Source organism: Stigmatopora nigra, chromosome 11 (assembly GCF_051989575.1).
Source record: "Stigmatopora nigra isolate UIUO_SnigA chromosome 11, RoL_Snig_1.1, whole genome shotgun sequence".
NCBI lineage: Eukaryota > Metazoa > Chordata > Actinopteri > Syngnathiformes > Syngnathidae > Stigmatopora > Stigmatopora nigra.
In genome coordinates this window covers 9,421,388-9,441,147 of record NC_135518.1, presented here as the reverse complement: position 1 = coordinate 9,441,147, position 19,760 = coordinate 9,421,388, and the positions used below count along the sequence as shown (strand labels likewise).

The window sequence follows — 19,760 nt, the reverse complement described above, 5'->3', positions numbered from 1 at the left end:
CAGAGATGTCTGTAAGAATAGTGCCCACGCTGTTGATGTTGGGTCTCCAGGTTATCATTGCTAACAATCCTAACCCTTGACCACTTTGCCACTCTGCCTAGTCCATATTGATCTGGATGGAAGTCTTTAATAAAATACAATAAAATAAAATAAATATACCAAAGCAACAAATTCTCAGTTGTTGATGAGTTTCTTTTAGTAACTGGCACTGGGCCAGAAAGCCGACATTGGAACCTTGACTTCTGCAAAGTATTACCATTTCTGGGTTTGGTTGAAAGAAAGCTGGATGTAGGAAGTTAAGGATTAGTTTGTGTAACAAAAGCTAGAAGAGGCAGCTTGCAAAAGCAAAATCTCCACTGATAAAATCTTGATTGTTGGCAAGGTGCTGTGATGCCGGAAGAGATGCCACCTGTTGCCAGGAGGTACTGAGACTAGTCATCTTTTTAAATTGTTTTCAATGAAACATTTATTATTCCCTAAAAGGCAAACTGTACAAATAGGCAACATCACTGCGGAACCAGTACACTGAAACAATACATTCCAAATATGACACCATGCATTTAAGCTCATTTTAGAATAAAACAACAACAATAAATGGGGGAGTTATATGACAACATTGAATAAATTTTGGTCGGAATGCCAAGCAGGCACTTAGCAGGGATTCAGTGTCCAAGAATTATGAATATGAGCTCACCAGGTTGTTTTTTTTAATGGAAAGTAATATACTATATATGTATCATTTTTTAAACCAAACTCAACTCAAATGAGATGTTATAGAAGGCACAGCTATTCACAGCTACAATTCAGCATCCAATTGGAAAATACTTAAGATTGAAAGCAGTCAATAAATTCAGGGTCACTACTGTCAAAGACCATTTTTGTGCTTTACTATTGTTTTGGATTGCAACAAAGTGGAAAAGGGCTAAGCAATTAAGCCTTTCAACTCCATGTAAGAATAATGTTTAGGAATATAGTCATTTGTGGCCACCATTTTTGGAATCCTGGAGGGTTAACTAAAGCCAAAAATCACATTTTCCTACATTCTTCATGTTCAATATACATTTGTATTCACATCAGTTTTAAGACTGACATGCTTTGCTAGATTTCAGTCTCCAGGGCGGATACATTTCTGAAGTTGTTGATGTAATCATTCAACGTGTAGGCAGACCCTCAAAATAATTAAAAGCAGGCCGTTTTGTCGAGGGGCCGGCAGCTCTGTTGGTCTTGAAAAATGTTCAAGGTCACATGAGGACAGCTGATTGACTTTTTAATTACAGTTGTGCTTCTGGGAGCTCATAAGACACATCTTAAGCATTCGCCCCTCATAGTTTCACAGTACAACTCCAGGCAAGAAACACCTTAAATGTCCCTCAAACTTTCATTCAAATACTGATCCATACTTGACCAGACTTGTACTATGTTGTTTTATTTTTCTGTCAATTGGCTCCCACTTTTAGTTTTGTGTAAAGTTAATTTCACAAAGTTTGTCCATGAGTGGTGTCATTTCTTTTTTTAATTTAAATATTAATTTCTCCTTTATCAATAGGTGTTGTCTGTCCCGTTAACTACAACACATCACATTGTTATGATTTAGTGGTCTGACTTCTCAAAAGCTTTTTTGCTTCAATATGTAAATATTATAAGAAAAGAAATGCAAAGTATGGGCTAATAAATTATTAGCAGTTTTTTGTGTTGCACTGTCAAATATTGACATTGGCATCTACCTTCAATATCTCATGGTTCCAAGAAAAGATAAATGTATCTATTTAATGCGATATCAAAGAAGGATTCCTTATTTTTACACAAACAAATAATGTACCATTTAAATAAACACTTGTTTTTGTCATTTGTGAGCAGTGTTGATATCGGGAGATTTACTTGCCAGTTCTGTAGCTTGTAATGGAGCCTGAAGGGCAAGGTTTCTTGAACCTGAAGTGAGCAGTTAAAGGAAAATCCTCCATAGTGCAAGATAACCAGGCGCTACAGTGTTCACTATATTTGACCATGGAGGCAATTAGCAAAATAGACGTAAGTAAGGCCGGGGCCACCTGAAGAAGGCGTGGAGAACCTGGACTCGGTGACACTGCATTACAGGAATCAGAGACTCAAAGTCATGTTGCGTAGAAGCCACTGCTGGGAACGGTTCCCGCTGCAGTCTCTCAAGCTCAGGACCATCTTGTCCTCCTCTAATGGCATGTCCAAACACTGATTGCTGTTCACATGGAGTAAGGTGAGTCTCTGGAGAGAAAAAAGAAAACAGCCTGGTCATCAAAACCACACATAAAAAGAGGGGCATCTAATTACTGCATTTAACACATACTCAATACATTCAAAATAAGCTAAAGAGACAACTATTAACACTTGGTCATCTTGGACCCGATCCCACAAGGACTATTTGAAAATCCCACGTGTAAAACACTCCACAATTAAGGTAAATGAATGCAGCTCTTTAATATTTTAACACCTTTTTGTAGGCTGACTCATCAACTGCACTCTCTTTTGTGAACTCCACCCAACTTTATTTTCACAACATCCGCAACAGCACAAAAGCGTCCAATTTTAAACTACATACAGAAAACATATCCTTGAAGGCAGCGTAAGCTTGAGTTTGTTATAACTTTTGATGGAGCAAACACAAAGAACAGGATGTTCTGCTTCAAATTCCAATAAAACACGTATGTACGTCGTACACAGAGAATCAAGCTCTCCTCGAGAGAAACACTATTGTAAGGTAGTTTCCTCTCTCTATTACTACTTTCTTCTTTCCAACAAGCTTTTGTTGTTGGCTGTTGTGTGGAAAAACTCATGAGTGCTATGTCCTTTTTTATTATTGCCACTGAACAGACCAAATGGAAATAACGTCAACTTTTACGAGTACAAAGAGTGCCAATGATAACACATCAGAAGATGCTCCAGTTGCACCTGAAAAGACAAGATGAGGCCTTTCTGTCAATGTTTCACTGCCATTCACAGCAATAGATGTCTAATACATTTTAAAAGTTGAAATAGTTTGGACATCTTTCATCAGTAAAAGCAGCTCATGAGTTAAGTTCATTTAGTTTCCAACTCTGTTGACAAATGGACATTTTCTTCTCCTTGTTGTCCTTATCTAGCCTTTCATTGCTCTTGTTATTTCCTTCGCATGCAGGGAATAAGTGCTTTTAGAATGTCCGCATGAGAAAAGCATAGTTCGTGTGATGAGTTAAACTTGAGCCCAGCATGAGAATGTTCCTCACGTCATCTTGAGCTCAAGGGCCTACGAACAAGCTGAGCGGAGCATTTAAGTGAATTCTCTTAGAAGTAATTTGCAATTTCAGTCCTCACTGGCATAGACTCTGCACAGGAAAAACAATTTGGGCAAAAAAAATACACTTGGTGTGCAAGACGGAGTACATGCTATTATAACATAATTGTAATTTTGCCATTCTTGCATTTATAAGAATATTCATCTGGCATTTACGCAAGTTAAAAACTCTTATAAATATCTTACATAGTGACGGCTACTATACCACGACACATCTTGTGTGTTTTCCATAATTGCCTGTCAATAAGTCGAATGTTCCTCTACATTAAGTGGCACCAAACATGCTCAAACTGGCATTTAGGTTCTTCATTAAAGCGAGATTGTGCTTAGACTGCGGAGATGTGTTTTAAACCAATGAGCACACAGAGACACTTAAGCTATGTTTGCACTTGGGTCATAAAAGACAAGAGCCAAACCTTTTCTGCTGGGAAACAAAGAAGTGCACACACATGAAGTTGGCAGCATAGAGCTTTTTACACAGCACCTTTGTTCATACACAAGAACAAAGAGAGCAGGTGTTGTACAACATCACAGACCTTGCGAATACCCCAACCCCTCAAAAAACTAAAAAGGAGACTAGTGCTCAATAGAACACAGAACTCAGTTCTGGTTAAAAATAAGAAGTGTTTGTTTATCGGGGAAAAAGAGTGATAAAAACACCTGTTTCTGTCATGCAGCTGATCATCTTTAAAAGAAAAACAAAAAGAATACATTAATAATGTATTTTAGATATTTTTTTTAGAATGAGGCCAATATTCCGACAAAAAAACATCAGCATCAGCATCATTGCTCAGCTTGATAAGGAGCAAAATGCATCCTATTTTGCTAAAATACAGAAATTGCGGGATCAAAATTTCAATGTCAATCAATGACAATCCATGTTTGAGGAAAAATCTTTCAAAATTCTCCAAAAAGGCTGCTGCTGTAAGTAGCTATGAATATATTTTTGCTCCATCTATTCACTTTACTAAAACAAAGATGTGTCTAAAGATTGATCATTCCAATTTTGACTGGCAACACCACAGCAAAAACAATCTCGTTAATCAAAAAATCTCATGCTAAGATGAACCCTTCATAAGTCAAAGTATGAAAAAGTCTATGTATTTCCTTTTTTTTTTTTTAGAGCAGCTACTGTCTGGAACAAAATGTCTCCATGCATGTCTATGAGTGGGATAATGGTGACATTGCTTCCCTGAATTTCCTAGGGCCTTTTTGAAGGATTTTCTGCAATAATGAGAGCAGTATCCTAGAAATAGAGATGCCACTACTTCTAGCTCACACGGTTTATATTCATTCATTCATTTTTCAAACCGATTATCCTCACCACGGGGGTGCTGGAGCCTATCCCAACTAACTATCAACATCATGCCAGGATAGGACGCCCTGATTTAACACATTTCAAAAAGTACATTATATATCTATATCTATGTATGTTCTTTACTCATAATTCTTTCATCTTCCCCCTCTTGGGGAAAAGAAAACTCATCTCAACCTGGCGGCGAAATAGACAGTGCCTTCGAGGCAAGCGGCTGAATGTGTGCGCAGCTGAGACTGGCTAATTAAATGAGGACCGGTTCTGACCATAAGCCCCAGCTGAGGAACATTATCCTCTGTCGCCTGGCAGCTCACGGGAGCCACTGAAAAGGTTTGCCTTTGTAACGCACCCTCGTGTCGACTTAAGGCAGAGATGCACTGCTTTGAGGGAAAGGATAACAAAACAAGCAGTTCCTTTGTCTCGTCGCTGTGCTGACCATCAGCCTCATTTGTTCTAATGGCCCAGCTCTGCTGTGTGTTCAAGCTCTCTCTCTCGCTTCCCTTAGTTGTGGTACAAAGAAAGGCAATTCAGGTCATCAAACAGCAGGTCACTTCACGACAGCAACTCTGACACACACTAGCAGCCATGGGAGATCTTTACCCAATTTACCCAGCCTGGACACCAAAAAAAAAACTCAGTGAAATTGCACTTTTAGTTATTTTTTCTCTCTTTAAAATGGTACAAAAAAATCAGACTCCCAGTACTAAAGCAAGGGGTAAACAGAGCTGAAAAGACACCTGGTTGGAAAGACAAAAACAGACAAATGCTGCATGTAAATGAGCAGGCAAAATGCTGCTGATAATTGGTATTCTTGGGTTTTATAATATGTACATGGCGTACAGTGTGCACAGCTGCTGCAGGCCAACAACAGAGTGGCCTGAAGGGCCAGGTCCACAAAAGGCACAGTTCAATATGAAGGATCACTTCAAAAGAACTTGTAAACAATGGTCAACCCCTTTCAATCAAGCTTGCACAAAAACAATAAGGATCTAAAAATATACTCGCCCACAGCCTTTGCTTGCTGGCTGCCAGCAAGTGAATTTTCAATGTTAAATATTTATGATGGAAAACAAATGTCAAATGAGATCTAATTTACCGTGAAGACCAACAAAAGGTCCTATGGATAGCATCGTACAAGCTGAACCTTCTGTCATGGCTTGATGTGCCCCTGTCCTTGTTTACATGCCTTTTCCCTGAAAGGTCATCAGTAAAAAGGCTACTTATTGCTTCCGAAAACCACTTATTCTGACTAATACTTGAAGATCAGCCACACCAAAAGAGGCTGCACATATCACACGTTAAAATACGGCGGTCTCGCTGCATTTAAATGGAAAATCTATTAGAAAACCTGATTTAAAAACTCAAAACCCAAAGGAGAAGAAGAGAAACGAGAGAGAAAAATGTTCGATTTTCTACTAGAGGTCAAACCAAATAACTTTTTTTGTGCTGCGCTGTAAAATGATGAAAGTTAAGTCAAAGTCGATCAATATATTACATTATTCATATTCTCCAAGCACAGAATAGTGGTCCCAAGCCTTTTTTTGCTGGACAGTTGTGAGGTGATGGTAATGTGATCAAAGTTGAGTAGAAGTCATTTTATCAATAAGGTCATTGATACTTTTCCAGGGTGGTCACTGACCTTTTTTTCTCTTCAAAAAGTCTAACTTTGTGCTCCATTGCATGTTATTAATTGTTACCTCAAAACTCAGTACATCTTTAAAACCCACCTACCTGATGACCATGAATAAAAGACAGTTTTAATTAGTGTCCTCCCCAAAGAGAACAAGAAAAGAACACTAAAATGTCCACTCTAATGTACTACAAAGTATTTAGTCATAATTTAAATTCTGTGATTTAATTCAACAAAAATGATTGAACTATCACTATGGGCAAAAACAAAAATACAATTTGAGAAAAGTTGAAGTAATGAAAAACACCAATCGGGTCAGAAATAACCAACTGTAAAACGCTAACCCAAACTAAATATCTACTCCAACCACTAAGACTACTCCTTCTACTCTACCAAGTCTAAGAACTACAACACCAACACTGCTCACCTCAAGCCCAGGCTGAAGTTTATAGAAAATAATCAGTGGGGCTGAAGTAGAGTCGTTTAGCGACCCCCAATTGGGTGAGGTTTAGCAGGGTCCAGGCCTGAAGAGGACTGTTGTTACAGTATTCCACAGTGGGACCATAGGTACCATCCTCGAGGCGGCTGATGGTCAGACATGACTGGGTGATAATGTGCAGAAAGGTGTGCTTCTGCAGTAAGCAAAAGGGAAGTCAAGTTGATTTTCACACGACCGCAAATTTTAGAATGCTTTACAAAATTTTAGTGTCAATTTTGGTGATAACGAAGCCCCATGAATAAAATATCCGAATTTCTTTTCGATACAGAATGCTAAAACATGCAAATCGCAGCGTGATCTCACTAATGGACCGAAAATTCCAATGTATTTTGGGGGGTTATAATAGCTTTCTAAGCAAAAAAAAAAAACCCTCAAATGTCACAGCCGTTGCAAGTTAATATGTGTTATTTATGCAAATCTGCTCTCTGCAGGGGTTAATTAGAAGTATTGCTGTGTTACTGAAATGCTATTTGCGAATTGTTATATGCACTGAACTGTTGGATATAAGCCTGATGTAAATAATTATTGATAGTCACAGTACATACATACAGTACAATACAGCATATCAGCAGCTTTGGGAAAATCTATATTTGATGCCTCTTTACATAATATTCTGGGAAAGTGCTTGATGATAAAGGAAGAGACAAAAAAAGGCTAAGAAGCAATTTTATGGCATTTAGTTTGCCCTGGTCATCAACTCCATTTTTCTGCTTGGCGCATGCTTTTGCACTTTAAATATCGTCTATTAAGGTCGGCTATTGGTTTCGAACCTTGGAAATTATCATTGAAAGGGCTGGGAAGAAGCATTTTGATATTTTCAAGTATGTTTTTTTGAGAACTACTGCATAAACAATTTAAAAAAATATGAGTAAAAAATTAAAGGTGGATGTTAGAAAAATTGTTATCCATGGTTTGGGTCTTGGAGATGGCTGAAAGAATATCTGATGGAGCTTGGGCCAATTTAGATGATATTAAGCACACTTAGTCTGCCATGTTATTCAAGTGGGAGTGCAGAACCATCATGATATTCAAGATTTGGAATGTAATATCTCTGCCAGTGGTTGAGTGACAGCAGGAGGGATAACGCTTAGTGAGTATTCTCACCATCAAGGTGATCCTCATTATCCTAACTGGTGGAAAGGGCTACACTTCAACTCACTTTCACAGTCCAGAAGACAGATATTGCTCACTTTGACTTGGATTTTTTTTTTTACTTCGATTGAAGGATCTGCAAAATTGTACAAATACTGAATAACATACGCAGCAGTGCTATGTCTCTCAGGACCCCCTTGAACCAACACGGAGGCAAGGCTTCAGATGTGGGGGTTCTAATGATTAGCCATTCTTAAGGGGAACTTATTGGCTGAGAAATATCAATAAGTTCATGGTAAGTTGACGCCACGTTGTGCGCTAAGTCAAAAAATTGACAATTTTCTGGTAATTGAATCTGTATTTTCTTTTAAAATTAAGTATAGGCCTAAAAATCATTTCATAACTATAATAGAATATTGACACATTCACTGACAGAACCAACTAATTCAAACAGGGTGGATATTTCTCATAGTTATAGCAGAGAATGAGTTAAATTCCCTCTTGCCCAATCAAAGTTGATGTATAGTCAAATCTTCACTATAGTATGCATCTCGCAAAATTGACAAAAATCCAGTTCTTCCTCTTATACTTGACAATTCTCATCTCATCTAGTCATGTTGATTGTTTTTTTCTCTTCCCCCTTGTGTAACAAATACCAACGTTCTCTCTGGAATCACGCCTCTAAAAATAGTCTGCTCTTTACAATGCTGTTCATATCTCTGAGGAACATTTAACACCACATTGCGCTATTTTGAAGACGAAGCTCCTCAAAACAATGTCTGGTCAGACCAATTAAAGCAGGGGTCCCTGCTCCTTTGGCGCACCAAATATTATTTCAAAAAATCTGTACGCAATGTAAAAATTACCTTTAAATGAAAGAGTTGCAACTCGACGTTAAACAAACTATATTTCAGGAAAATGGTGAGCAAATAGAACTCAGTACCCGAGCCACTCTAGGCACACGCATGCTAAAAATAAACAGCGGTGAAGCCCTGCGGCTCTATATATAAGAGAGAACAGTCCTCCACTGCCAGTGACCGCCACCGGTCCTCCCAGGCAAAATGGATGAGACATTAATCACCTTTAAAGCTTTTAATGAAATACTGTATGAATGCGCTAATTTTAGTATCTACCAAAACATATATTCTGTGATTACTATTTGTACATTATACGTCCGTCATTAATGAGTGAAATGTTTCACCAATTAACAACAAAAATCCTATGTATCCCATATTGTTATAAAAAAAGAATAATAATTACAATAACGCACAATTGTGCCCATTAAAACACCCCCAAATTTTATGCAGAGATGAGGTGAGTAAATTAATAAGCGATCAGCATCCACTTTCTGTGACATTTTAATTATGTTATAAAAAGTGAAATGGGTGCTATGGCTCTATAAACATTGGGAAACAATATTCGACTCAACTTTCATAGCACTTTTGTAATATTGTGAGACGGTACAGAAATTCAATTAAACTAGTTTGTATTCAAAACAAATGTCGACCTTCATAAATTAACTTGTTTTTTATTTTTGCAGAGGTCATTTGTCTCCAAGAAAATAAAGAAATGGATTACATTAAGATTTACTGCAGAGGAAAACTGTCAGTTTTGTTTTCAACATTGTTTTGGTTGTTGTAAATTTAAACAAACACATTTATTAATTAATTGTACTTTCTTCGCTATAGCAACCCAACGTCCTCCAATTTATGAGGCCCTAAAAGGGCCATTAAACCATGTGTGAAATGTCCAAATATCATAAATACCCAGGGCATTTTTACCGTTTTAAAAAACAAAACTTCTTATCGAACATTACTGGTACTGTAATTTTACTCTTGTATATTTATTGGACAAATATGTATTGGGTAAAACACTTTTCTTCATTCTACAGGGGCAAAGTCACAAGACTTATGATGTAATATATACTAACCTACAACGCTCCACATACTTTTTAAAGACAAAAATGGCACTATGTGGGATTCACAGACTAACACAAATGTTACTCATATGACTGGTCCTGATGCTGACCTACCTGAAAATCATATTCCCATTTGCCAACATACTGTGTAAAAGAAGAATAGAAAAACACAGCTGATCCGGTGAAACATGCGTGCAAAATAAAATAAAAATGACACACAGTACCACCTACTGGACAAATCCCCAGGAAAACAGAACCTTTAGCAGGAAAAAGTTGCTACTTCTTACCTCGGCATCATATTGAAACATCTGATTGCCCTTCATGTGGTGACACTTGAGCATAACGACAGGCCCGTTGAGACGGGAGACGTCCAAACAGAGGTCATCTGTCCGAATTTCTTTGTCCGCCGTGTATGAGAACACCTGAAATTAAGTCGACGATAACAATAAGTGATGTCATGTGAAATATATTTCTGCAGATTTTCCAAAAATATGCAAGTTGGTTATAGTGACAACTAGAGTTGCAGCCATGAAATATTTGTATTCTATTTATGATTTGCACCGTTACACAATTAAATAAAATTGTTGATACCCCTCTTTAATTTTTTTTTAGATACATCCACAATGGTTGGTGAAAAAACTTGAAATTGAATAACATAAGAATAAATAAAAATATACCAAATATCTCCAGGTAATTCAGAAGCTTTGTGGCTTATTAATATGTGTTTTTACAAGTAGGAGTCTTAAATTATTATAATTTTTATTGAGAACTGTTTAAAGATGCAAAAATGAAGCATAGCAAGAAAGGACTAAGAATTGTTGACTTTTTTTCCCCTCACCTGGTTTCCGCCCATGCCATGACAGTTGAAGAAGCCGACTTTCTCGTTTTCTTTTCGTCCCATGTTGTCCACACATTGGTTGGTCTCAACATTCCTGATCTGTCCACATCAAACATATTTATTCATCACATATGAATCTGTACCCAGACAAAATAATTACAGGTGACACAGCGAGTCATTAACTTTTATGGAAAATGGAAATACTGTCAAGCCTGCGCCATCAAATATATTTTTTAATCAGTAATAGGAAAGAAAGAACGTGTAGAGTGTTATTAAGGCACATTATTTCAATGTGAGGCTTTAAAACAGAGAGATAAATACTGATATAAAACCATAATGAATTAATTTGACCCAAATTAAAAAGTTTAGTTTTGCGCTTATCTACATTTTTAGGTCGCCATAGCAACCACGTTTTCCCTTAGACGAGTGTTGTAAGTTGTGCAAAAAAACGAGATTTGACATGTTTGAATGAATGTCAATGAAAAGTTGATCAAAATCCTAAGCCCAGGACCCTTTTCTTTACCCATAACAACCTTTTTTTTTCTCACAAAGACTAATGTTGACATCCCACAGGTTGTTTAACACACAAGTACAAGCTAAACACGAGCGGACTCCATCATATTTCTTTAAACCCTCCATAGATGCCATTTGTCCCAAAGCAATAAATAAAGCAAAGATATGATTCACTTGCTCGACCAGCCAGTGTATCAGTGGCATCGGGGGAGATCAGAGGACACAAAAAGCTCATACTTCACCAAGCGAGTAATATCTTCTCGGGATCTGGGAATCCGGGTAGATGTTTTCCAGATACCAAGAGAAAGGTCTGCACTTCAAGGCGGCACGGAGGGCTTTGCGCGAAGAGACGTCCCCGTAGTTCACACGCATCACCCCTAAAAGCAAAGTTCAAAATTTAGGAGTCAATAATACTTTTTATTTTATTTCAGGTTGCAAAACAATTGGAGCCAAGCAAAAAATAAATGTAAAGTAAATTTGATTCATGTTAGAATCCACACTACTCTTTAGAGATAAATGATATATCGGAATGAGTATTTCTAGAGTTAAATAAACACCAAGAATGTGATCAATGCAAGTGAAATTCTAAACCAATGCATATGAAAGGCCGCTTATTATTATTACTTTTACATCGCTAATATCCCTATAGAATTGCTTTCTCTCTGGGTTTGTTTTAAGAATGACATGATGAATCGCCTCTTTGATCCCCCAAATCATGGGTGCAGCTCAGGGATCTCCGAAATAGCATCACAAGCCGCCGCCCCCAAACTCATATGCAGTATTCCCATATCATTCTCAATCAGTTCAAGCTTGAAGAGAAGCTCATGCATCACAAGCTTCTAAGAGGAAATTGAGAGATCACAATTTGCACTGTATGATCCGACCGATTTTCTGACGATCCTTCCAAGCTTGGCAGGTATCTAAAACATTTAAGTGGAGATTTCCGGCAGAGTCTGGCTTCAGGCTAATCACATTAGTGAGTGGACAGATGGAAGGGGTGAGCTTCTTCTCGCTGTCTGCACACTCACATTGGTTTTTGTGTTGGGGAAGTAAATAATCTTTGTTGTGCTGCGACATTGTTTCAAACAGAATGAAATTCTAACTCTGGAGCTTTATAGGACTTGCGCACCTGGTGATATGATATAGAAGAAATCTTTGAAATCATCCATCCAGACTTCTGCTAGCCGCCTGTTGTTCTTGTTAATAACTTGGCCGGTGCCTCCGGGGAAACTGTAAGGAGTTGCCTTGCGGAAAACATGGCCAACGTGGGAACATGTGACAATCTCCAAGGATCCACCACACTGCCAAATCTAAACAGACATAGAATGCTGAGTCATAAAAGGTGGAAAACAACAGGGCATGTGAAATGACAGAATTCCATTATTCAGAAGCCAAGTGAATCGATACTAGTTGCAATTTTTGTATCAAGTAGCGGGTACTTTTGGTAGTATCGAGTCGATATATTTACAAAGCGAGACATAAGACGAATAAACAAAGGAGGTAACATTTATGCCTTATCATGAAATGTACTTATCAGCAATGTTCTCACTAGCTCTACTTCTAGAGTCTAAATGAGCATTACAAGGATTAACTTTCACCATAGTCTGTAGAGGCCAATTTCTGCCACTTGGAGTAAAAACTCCATCCCTTCATGATTGAGACGCTCATTATAAAGACTTCCAAGATGTTTCCGACTATCATCTGAACAGAGATAATGACGAAATTCCTATAAATTCAAAGAAGATTCTGCCAAGTTTTCTTCAGGCTTACTTCACCCACTTAAGAAGAACGCCAAGGCGAGATAAATGGCATTTTTATATAGTCTCCTTAAAAGCCAGATGGGCTTTCATTTCCGTTCACTGTCAGCAAGTTAAACAAATGGCCTCGTCTGTATAAGAAATAAGTCAGGAAAATAATTGGAAGAGCTGAATATCTTTTCGATGTGCTCCTTGTGGACACAAATGAAGTTTTTAGTGTTCGTTGATTGATGCTAGAAATCTATTGTTACTCACTCTGAAAGACATCTCCAAGTTCTCTCCACCCCAGATATCCATTCCGGCATCATAGCTTCCTATTTCTTCAAAGTACGTTTTGTCTATGGAGAAAAGCCCTCCTGCCATGGTGGGGGTCCTGAAGGAAATTCCACAATGCAAATTGGACAACATCAAAGCTGTGTTTGTATTTTTTCTGCAAAAACGATTAAAATTAATTCGCCTGGATAAGGAATTCAACAAGAGTGAGGATCTTTAAATAGGTCTAAATAGCTTGGCTTGCATCACATGGTATGAAAAGGTGCTATTTTTGTCAAGGCTTTCATTTTTAGGATGAAATTAACACACCAGGACTTTTCTATGGTCTAACGTTTGTTGTAGTAATCTGACTTTCTCTCTGGATCTGATTAAAGCACTTTTCTCAAGGGGCGAAATGGGAATGAGAACAAATTATTCCTTGTACCTAACAGGAAGCGTTCTGTCACCCTTGCGGCGATCCATCTCCCGCTGGGGAACGGGGTACCAGCGGAAATTCAACTTCCAGTTGAAGCCACCGTAAGTCATATCCGAGCCTGCCATGTATTCAAAAGTCTCGTCGCTGATAACGTCAATGATTGGGCAAACCACGGCAGTCCTGGGAATGGAGCCATAATAATACAATATAAATCAACGTCAATGTAAATTAATATACTAAGATCGTGGCTTGAAACTTGGTTATTGACAGGATCAAGCTTCAAAATGAAATAGTAAATATGACCCGTACCTGTCCTCTTTAATACGAGCCAGCAAAGGCTCCAACCATCCCATAGTACACTCGCAGTGGGCATCCAGGAAAGTGATGACCTGACCTTTGGTGGCAGCCGCCCCTCTTAATCTGGCTCGGATGAGACCTGAACGTTGCTCCATCCGCAGAATCTTGACGGGCACGTCAAGAGGACGCACATAGTTTTCCAACTTTTTCCCCAGGAAGTCTAAAAATCAATGAGAAGCCTTTAACTAAACAGAACTTACATAATAAAATCAGTCAATTATTTTAATGTAAAACAATTTACACGTGAAAATTCCACTCGACTTTGTACTACTGTAGTCGAATTTTAAATACTGAATCATGAACAGAATAACACCATTAAACTAAAACACTTGATCGAAGTAAGTGTTGTGCTTTAATGATCTTAAGGTTGTTCTAAACCAGATTGAATTTTGTGTCATTCACCTACCTCGCTCACTAAAGTCATCCACAAGCACAATTTCCACAAGTAAGTGTCTGGGAGAGCGATTGATGACACTCTGGACTGTCCGCAGCAATGTGCTCCAAGCCTCATTGTGGAATACGATGACAATACTTGTGTTTGGCAAGTTGTCTGGATATACCTTGGTCTTACAGCTAGTGGTTGAAACAGGACAAGGATAAAAGGCAATAAATGAGAAACTAGTAACAGATTTTAAAATAAAAAGGAGTCATTATATTGCTTTGTTAAAAAAGACATACAATATCGGGTATTGAAAAAAAACTGCTGCCATTTTTGACGTCACTAACACATGCATGTAATAATGGGTATTAAATGACGTTAAAATGAAGAAGTGGGACATTTGGATTGCTTGCATTTGATTGGCTAGAACAGTGTGTTGATGGAGGTAATGTAATGTGCAGTCTATTATTAAGTATTAAGTAGTGGCATGGTGTCCAAATTTTGTTGCCAATTTTATTTTTCTGCACCCACTGGGTACATCTAAGGACACCAAGATATTGCAGAAAAAATGTCTCAGAAAGAAAGTGAAAAATACAAAAAGAATTTTGACACCGGCGCCCACTCGTCCTCGGCTGAATGGGATGGCTGTCCGTCGATGTTGACAGTTAAGGTGAAGCCACAATGACGCTCAACTGGATAATGCTGAATACATAATAAGGCAGCGGGGCACCCAGGAGTGGGAACGAGAAGTATCGGAGGGTGAAAGAAGTCAGCAGAGCGGACAGCACGGCTACTTTAGTCCCGTCGATTTAGAGTGACAAGAAGGAGTGACACATCGAGGCCAGCAGGTTGCCCTCCAGCACTAAACTGTTATTGCCATTCGGAGTCAGCGATTTAGAAATCCTGTAGCTTACGAAGGCATTCAGAAAAAAGTGACAAGCCACTGCAATATTTATAGGCAGTATCTTTTACACATTGTGCACAAAATAGTTTTCATATTATAAAATGTGCCGTGTCGGCATTATATTCATTCATGCCAGTACAACTGCAATGCGGGATAGAAGCGTAAGGCCTATTTGTGGATTGAGTTCAAGAAAAATGACAAGTGTTAATGAGTAGATTGCTTTTTGATCTTGATTTAACTCATAAAATTTATGTCAAGATGCAAGGGAAAGTCAAAGACTAAACTCGATACTTTCACTGCTCATTAAAAGGTAATGTCATTTTAATGTACATTATTTACTAGCAAACTAGAACACCTAACTTCATATGAACATTACTAATAGATGAAAATGCAATCAACATGTCACGCACCCATCCAAGCGGACATCCGGCAAGCTCCTGTTGAGTGCAATCATATCGCTGGCCATCAGGTTGAACTGGTTTATCTTAAAGAGCTCCTTCATCTTCTCGTGGTCTTCTTTGGGGATGTTGACAGACTTGCCCATTTCACCGGGACCCTCGTGGCTGCGAGATATCACGGCTAAAACACAACGTAAAAATAAGCATGTCATGAATGGCAAACATTTCACATAGACATCCAATTTGTGCCTTTATATTTGAATAAGACCCAATCCAACAGATGTAGAAACACATTCATTATGTCCAAAGATAATGCCCTAGCAGGATTTTTTAGAAGTAATATGTAAATACTTGGTGTCATGAAAAAGAAATGTATTTATTTTGTCACTGTTATGGTAAGGTAAGATAAAGATGAGGCACTTTTTTAAAACTCTGTTTAAAAAGGGAGTATTTGAAGCCTTCCAGATGCCAGAAAACTACAAAGTTCAGATCTGTTTATGTTTAAAAATCAGTATTATGGATGTGCCCATCCTGCCTGTTATTTTACACATGAATTATTACTGAATATGATGAGCGTTTGTTTATAATCAATTACCTCTAATACATTCCTGCCTGGTCTGCGATGGCCTGGCCTCCGATTCAGAGTCTCCCCCGCATTTTAATTTCATCGACAGTCCCTCTCGCCTGCTTCCTATTTGCCCACAGTTAGTCTAAGAGACAAATGGCTGTACTGCATTAGAGCCAGCACCATTAGCCCAATGTAAATAAATCCCTTGGATTTATGACGACACTTCAGCTCTCTAATAATCTCTCAGAGCAGAGGCGATGTTTGCAATGAAAGTTTCTATGTGAGTTGGGGGATGTGGGGGGGGGGGGCTGCATTTCATATTAGACGCACAGGTTAAGAAGATTGATTGCCTTCAACCCCCCGACAAATGGAAATGTGCGGCTGTCATATGATTGTTGGCGTCAAGTGATTTAATTGATGGAGAAGCCTACGTGTGGGCAAGCTTTTTTTTTCCTGTTGGAGGCAATTAGAGAAATGACATCCAAATTCATAAATAGTAAGTAGCAGGAAGTACAATGGAGAATTTACAATGGTGATTGAGCTGAAAATGTATTGCATATCAAAGAGAGAGAGAGAGAGGAAAAAAGTATCCGGAGCTTAAAGGAGGCTGATGGAACATCTGAGTTGTTCTATTATTAGGAGCCATTATTTGTTTGTCTATTTGATGGACTACACAATGACATATTTGATCTCTATAATGGTGAAGGTTTTCTTTCGTTTAAGTTCTTATTGAACACCAAATTACAGCAAACCAGAGACAATGTTTTCTTTTTTGTGATAAATAACACTTAGTTAACAGGCATTCAGAATTCCAATATCCACATTGGCTCAGTTCCTAACCACAAAGTTATTATTTGAATGCACTACAATTCATTACGATGCACTTTTACACTACTTGAAGATTATTTAGCATTGGCAAAGCAGCTTTTTATGTCCAGAGTGACAGTCAACACTGAAAATGCAATCTGGGCTAAGCAATAAATGATAAATTGTACACATCCAAGCAAAACAACTTAATGTTCCTAAACATTTGAATCATAATTAGTGTCACTAGCTGTCAGCTCTGCCTTAGTCTAACCTTAAAAGCAGCTTAGAAATCAGCTTACTGAAGGGCATGTGAGGAAATGAACTGCTTAAGCGGAACAGAACACAAAGAAAGAGATCAAGTATTAAAACAGAAGAATTTCAGTAGAGTAGATGCTGGCAGTAGATCAGTGTAAAAAAAAAGCTGACTTGGACATAGTATGAAATTGGGGAGTAAATTCAGAGTATGGGCCAATTGGCTTTCTTAGGCTTGCCTGGCTCGACATATATTTTAAGAAAACAGGCCCAAAAAATGACAAACGCAGTTGACCTACTCACCACGGAGGGCAGGAAGCAGCGAGCGGTCCTTCCGATCGTCGCATTTGTTGCATTCGCTGAAGTATAGCAGCAGGAAAACATCCACCAGCACCCAGACTAAAGAAGTGGTCAAGACCACCTTGCAGTAGACAAACCGGCGCATCAAATCACTTGGATGCAACCCAGCTCGCCGAAGCCTGGGGTGGAGGGCAGTTGGGCCCAAATTGCTCAAGAGAGTGTTGCGTGTTGGTACTGTGTTGGAGATCTGAAGATGGTTTGAAAACTTTGGAAAGATGCTGGGTCGGTTTGACCCGATGGCATCATGCTAGATAGGAAAGGAAGAAAATCAAGTAGATTATGATTCCCAATTTGAAGTCTTTTTAGAATAACATGTGCTAAACTATTCCTAAACTCAAGAGGCAGGTGCTTTGGAAAGAATTCCATCATAGGATCTGACATCAATGTCCTCATTTGACATCCTTATCATCCTAAAGCAATACGTTTAATCTTTTGATCACAGATTCACTGATGGTGTCAAGCACGTGTTTCAATCCCACTCCATCTGCTCAACATCTTGATGGATACCCAATTAGGCTGACAACTTGGGGCAAAGGAAAGGTTGGAGAGTAGTAAGGACGAGCTCCAAGGATAACTGAGAGATAAGCCCAATAGTAATGTAATCATGAATACCCAAAACTTGACTGATTTTTGTTAGTGTTTCAGGAAATCTATGTATAGAGAGCCTCAAATATAGATTTATAGTCCCATGTCAAGATCGTGAATTGAGAATTTGTTCCAGTAATAGAACCAGCCAACTATTCTCATATTTTAAGGTATCCACTTAGTATTCGGAGTCCAATAAAACAGACCATCACTTTCACATCCTGCAACAAATTCATGACTATACCTTTTTTCTTGTTACATTGCACTGATGAGATATAATGCCATTGTGAGTTAACTTCTCAAGTAATAAAACATAGCAACTCTGTTTCCTATTCAAACGATGCCCCGAATTCGATTAGTAAAAGTTCTCTGTCTATAGCTAGTAAAAGGGAAACACATTGAAATGTTCCTCATGCCTTACTGCAGGTGAAGAAGCATATTCAACTTCCTCCACAATGAGCAGCCAACATCCAGACAATGCATCATCATATTGGCACTAATATTTGAATTAAAAAATAGCCAGGTGTACCCTCCCTAAACAGGAAAGAGTAGGCAGAGGATTATAGAGCGGATCCCATTAAGTCCATTAGTCAAATAGACTCAGCTTCTTTTAAACTAAAACAATAAAAAATACAATTGGTGAAAAATAACTGATATTAGGCGTTATCAATAGCATGTTGCCCTACGATTGGCTGGCCATCGATTCAATATGCCCCTCCTCTCCCTTTGCCTGGTGCCCATAGTGAACTGGGATAGGCTCCAGCACCCCCCGCGACCCCCTGTGAGGATAATCGGTTGATAAAATGAAGGAATGACAAAAATGAATGCCATTTCCAATGTGGCAGTCTCCCATCATGGTGCAACGTGAAAGAAACGCTTCAGTGAAAGAAAGGTGTACAAGCATCACGTGATATATGAAAAATACCTTGTATTTGTCTAGGCTGGATTTACTGGCGATGAATGAATGAATAAATGAAGATAATCTTTCCAAGTTGGCGGCCGTTTCAGCACATAGTAAACAAACCGGTGTGATGTCGTCGCTTCAGTGAGGCGCTCATCTCATCACCGCGGTACCTGTTCCGACTCCTTGGCACAGTCTCGCCGCAGTAAACGGGTCAAAATCGTGTCCTCTCCGCTCATGCGTATCGCCGATCGGTTCGTTTGGAGGATGTAGCTATGCAAACGGATCAAGACGAAGGGCCCAGCAGCAGCTGGAATGCCGAGTGCAGAGAAAAGGAGGAAAGATTTAGTGCAATCTAACAGCTCGAGATCGACCCATTAATGTTTCAGGGTCTCGTCTATGATTGGAAGAGATGGACGTCAGTCGGGTAAATCCTCTTGGAGAGGCGGGGCTTCAAATAGACGCTCAATTTCTGACGAAACACGCACAAAAACTGTTATAGAGATAATAACATTCCATTACAACACGCACATGTGGGCGAGAGCACAAATCAGTATTACTAACCAATGTACTACACAGCTCCTAGCAGATCAGATTTGTTTCTTTAAAAAAACATGTGTGCAATAAAAGGTTGTTATTTTTTTCATCAAATGTAGATTATATACTATAATTCTCACGAATACAAGTACTCAATC

The 19,760-nt window shown here is 38.6% G+C and overlaps 1 protein-coding gene across 5 annotated transcripts; it reads right to left on the bottom strand.

The window, feature by feature from the left end:
• Window positions 1–364: 364 nt before the first annotated feature.
• On the bottom strand, window positions 365–19,448 carry galnt13 (polypeptide N-acetylgalactosaminyltransferase 13). Of its 5 annotated transcripts, none has more exons than XR_013327888.1 (14): window positions 19,090–19,448; window positions 17,523–17,826; window positions 15,605–15,773; window positions 14,318–14,484; window positions 13,864–14,071; window positions 13,564–13,734; window positions 13,122–13,239; window positions 12,239–12,419; window positions 11,347–11,486; window positions 10,597–10,695; window positions 10,046–10,180; window positions 9,869–9,902; window positions 6,677–6,881; window positions 2,093–2,238 (listed from the first exon to the last, which is right to left on the bottom strand). XR_013327888.1 is itself a non-coding variant. In XM_077728426.1 (14 exons), the coding sequence occupies exons 2-13, from the start codon at window positions 17,662–17,664 to the stop codon at window positions 6,696–6,698; spliced, it is 1,746 nt and encodes a 581-aa protein (XP_077584552.1). In that variant the 5' UTR covers window positions 17,665–17,826; window positions 19,090–19,448; the 3' UTR covers window positions 2,093–2,238; window positions 6,677–6,695. The 5 variants fall into 5 exon arrangements, 4 of the variants coding, with proteins under 4 accessions (XP_077584555.1, XP_077584552.1, XP_077584553.1 ...); XM_077728426.1 differs by having other exon boundaries at window positions 9,873–9,902; XM_077728427.1 differs by lacking the exon at window positions 9,869–9,902.
• Between the last annotated feature and the right edge of the window lie 312 nt (window positions 19,449–19,760).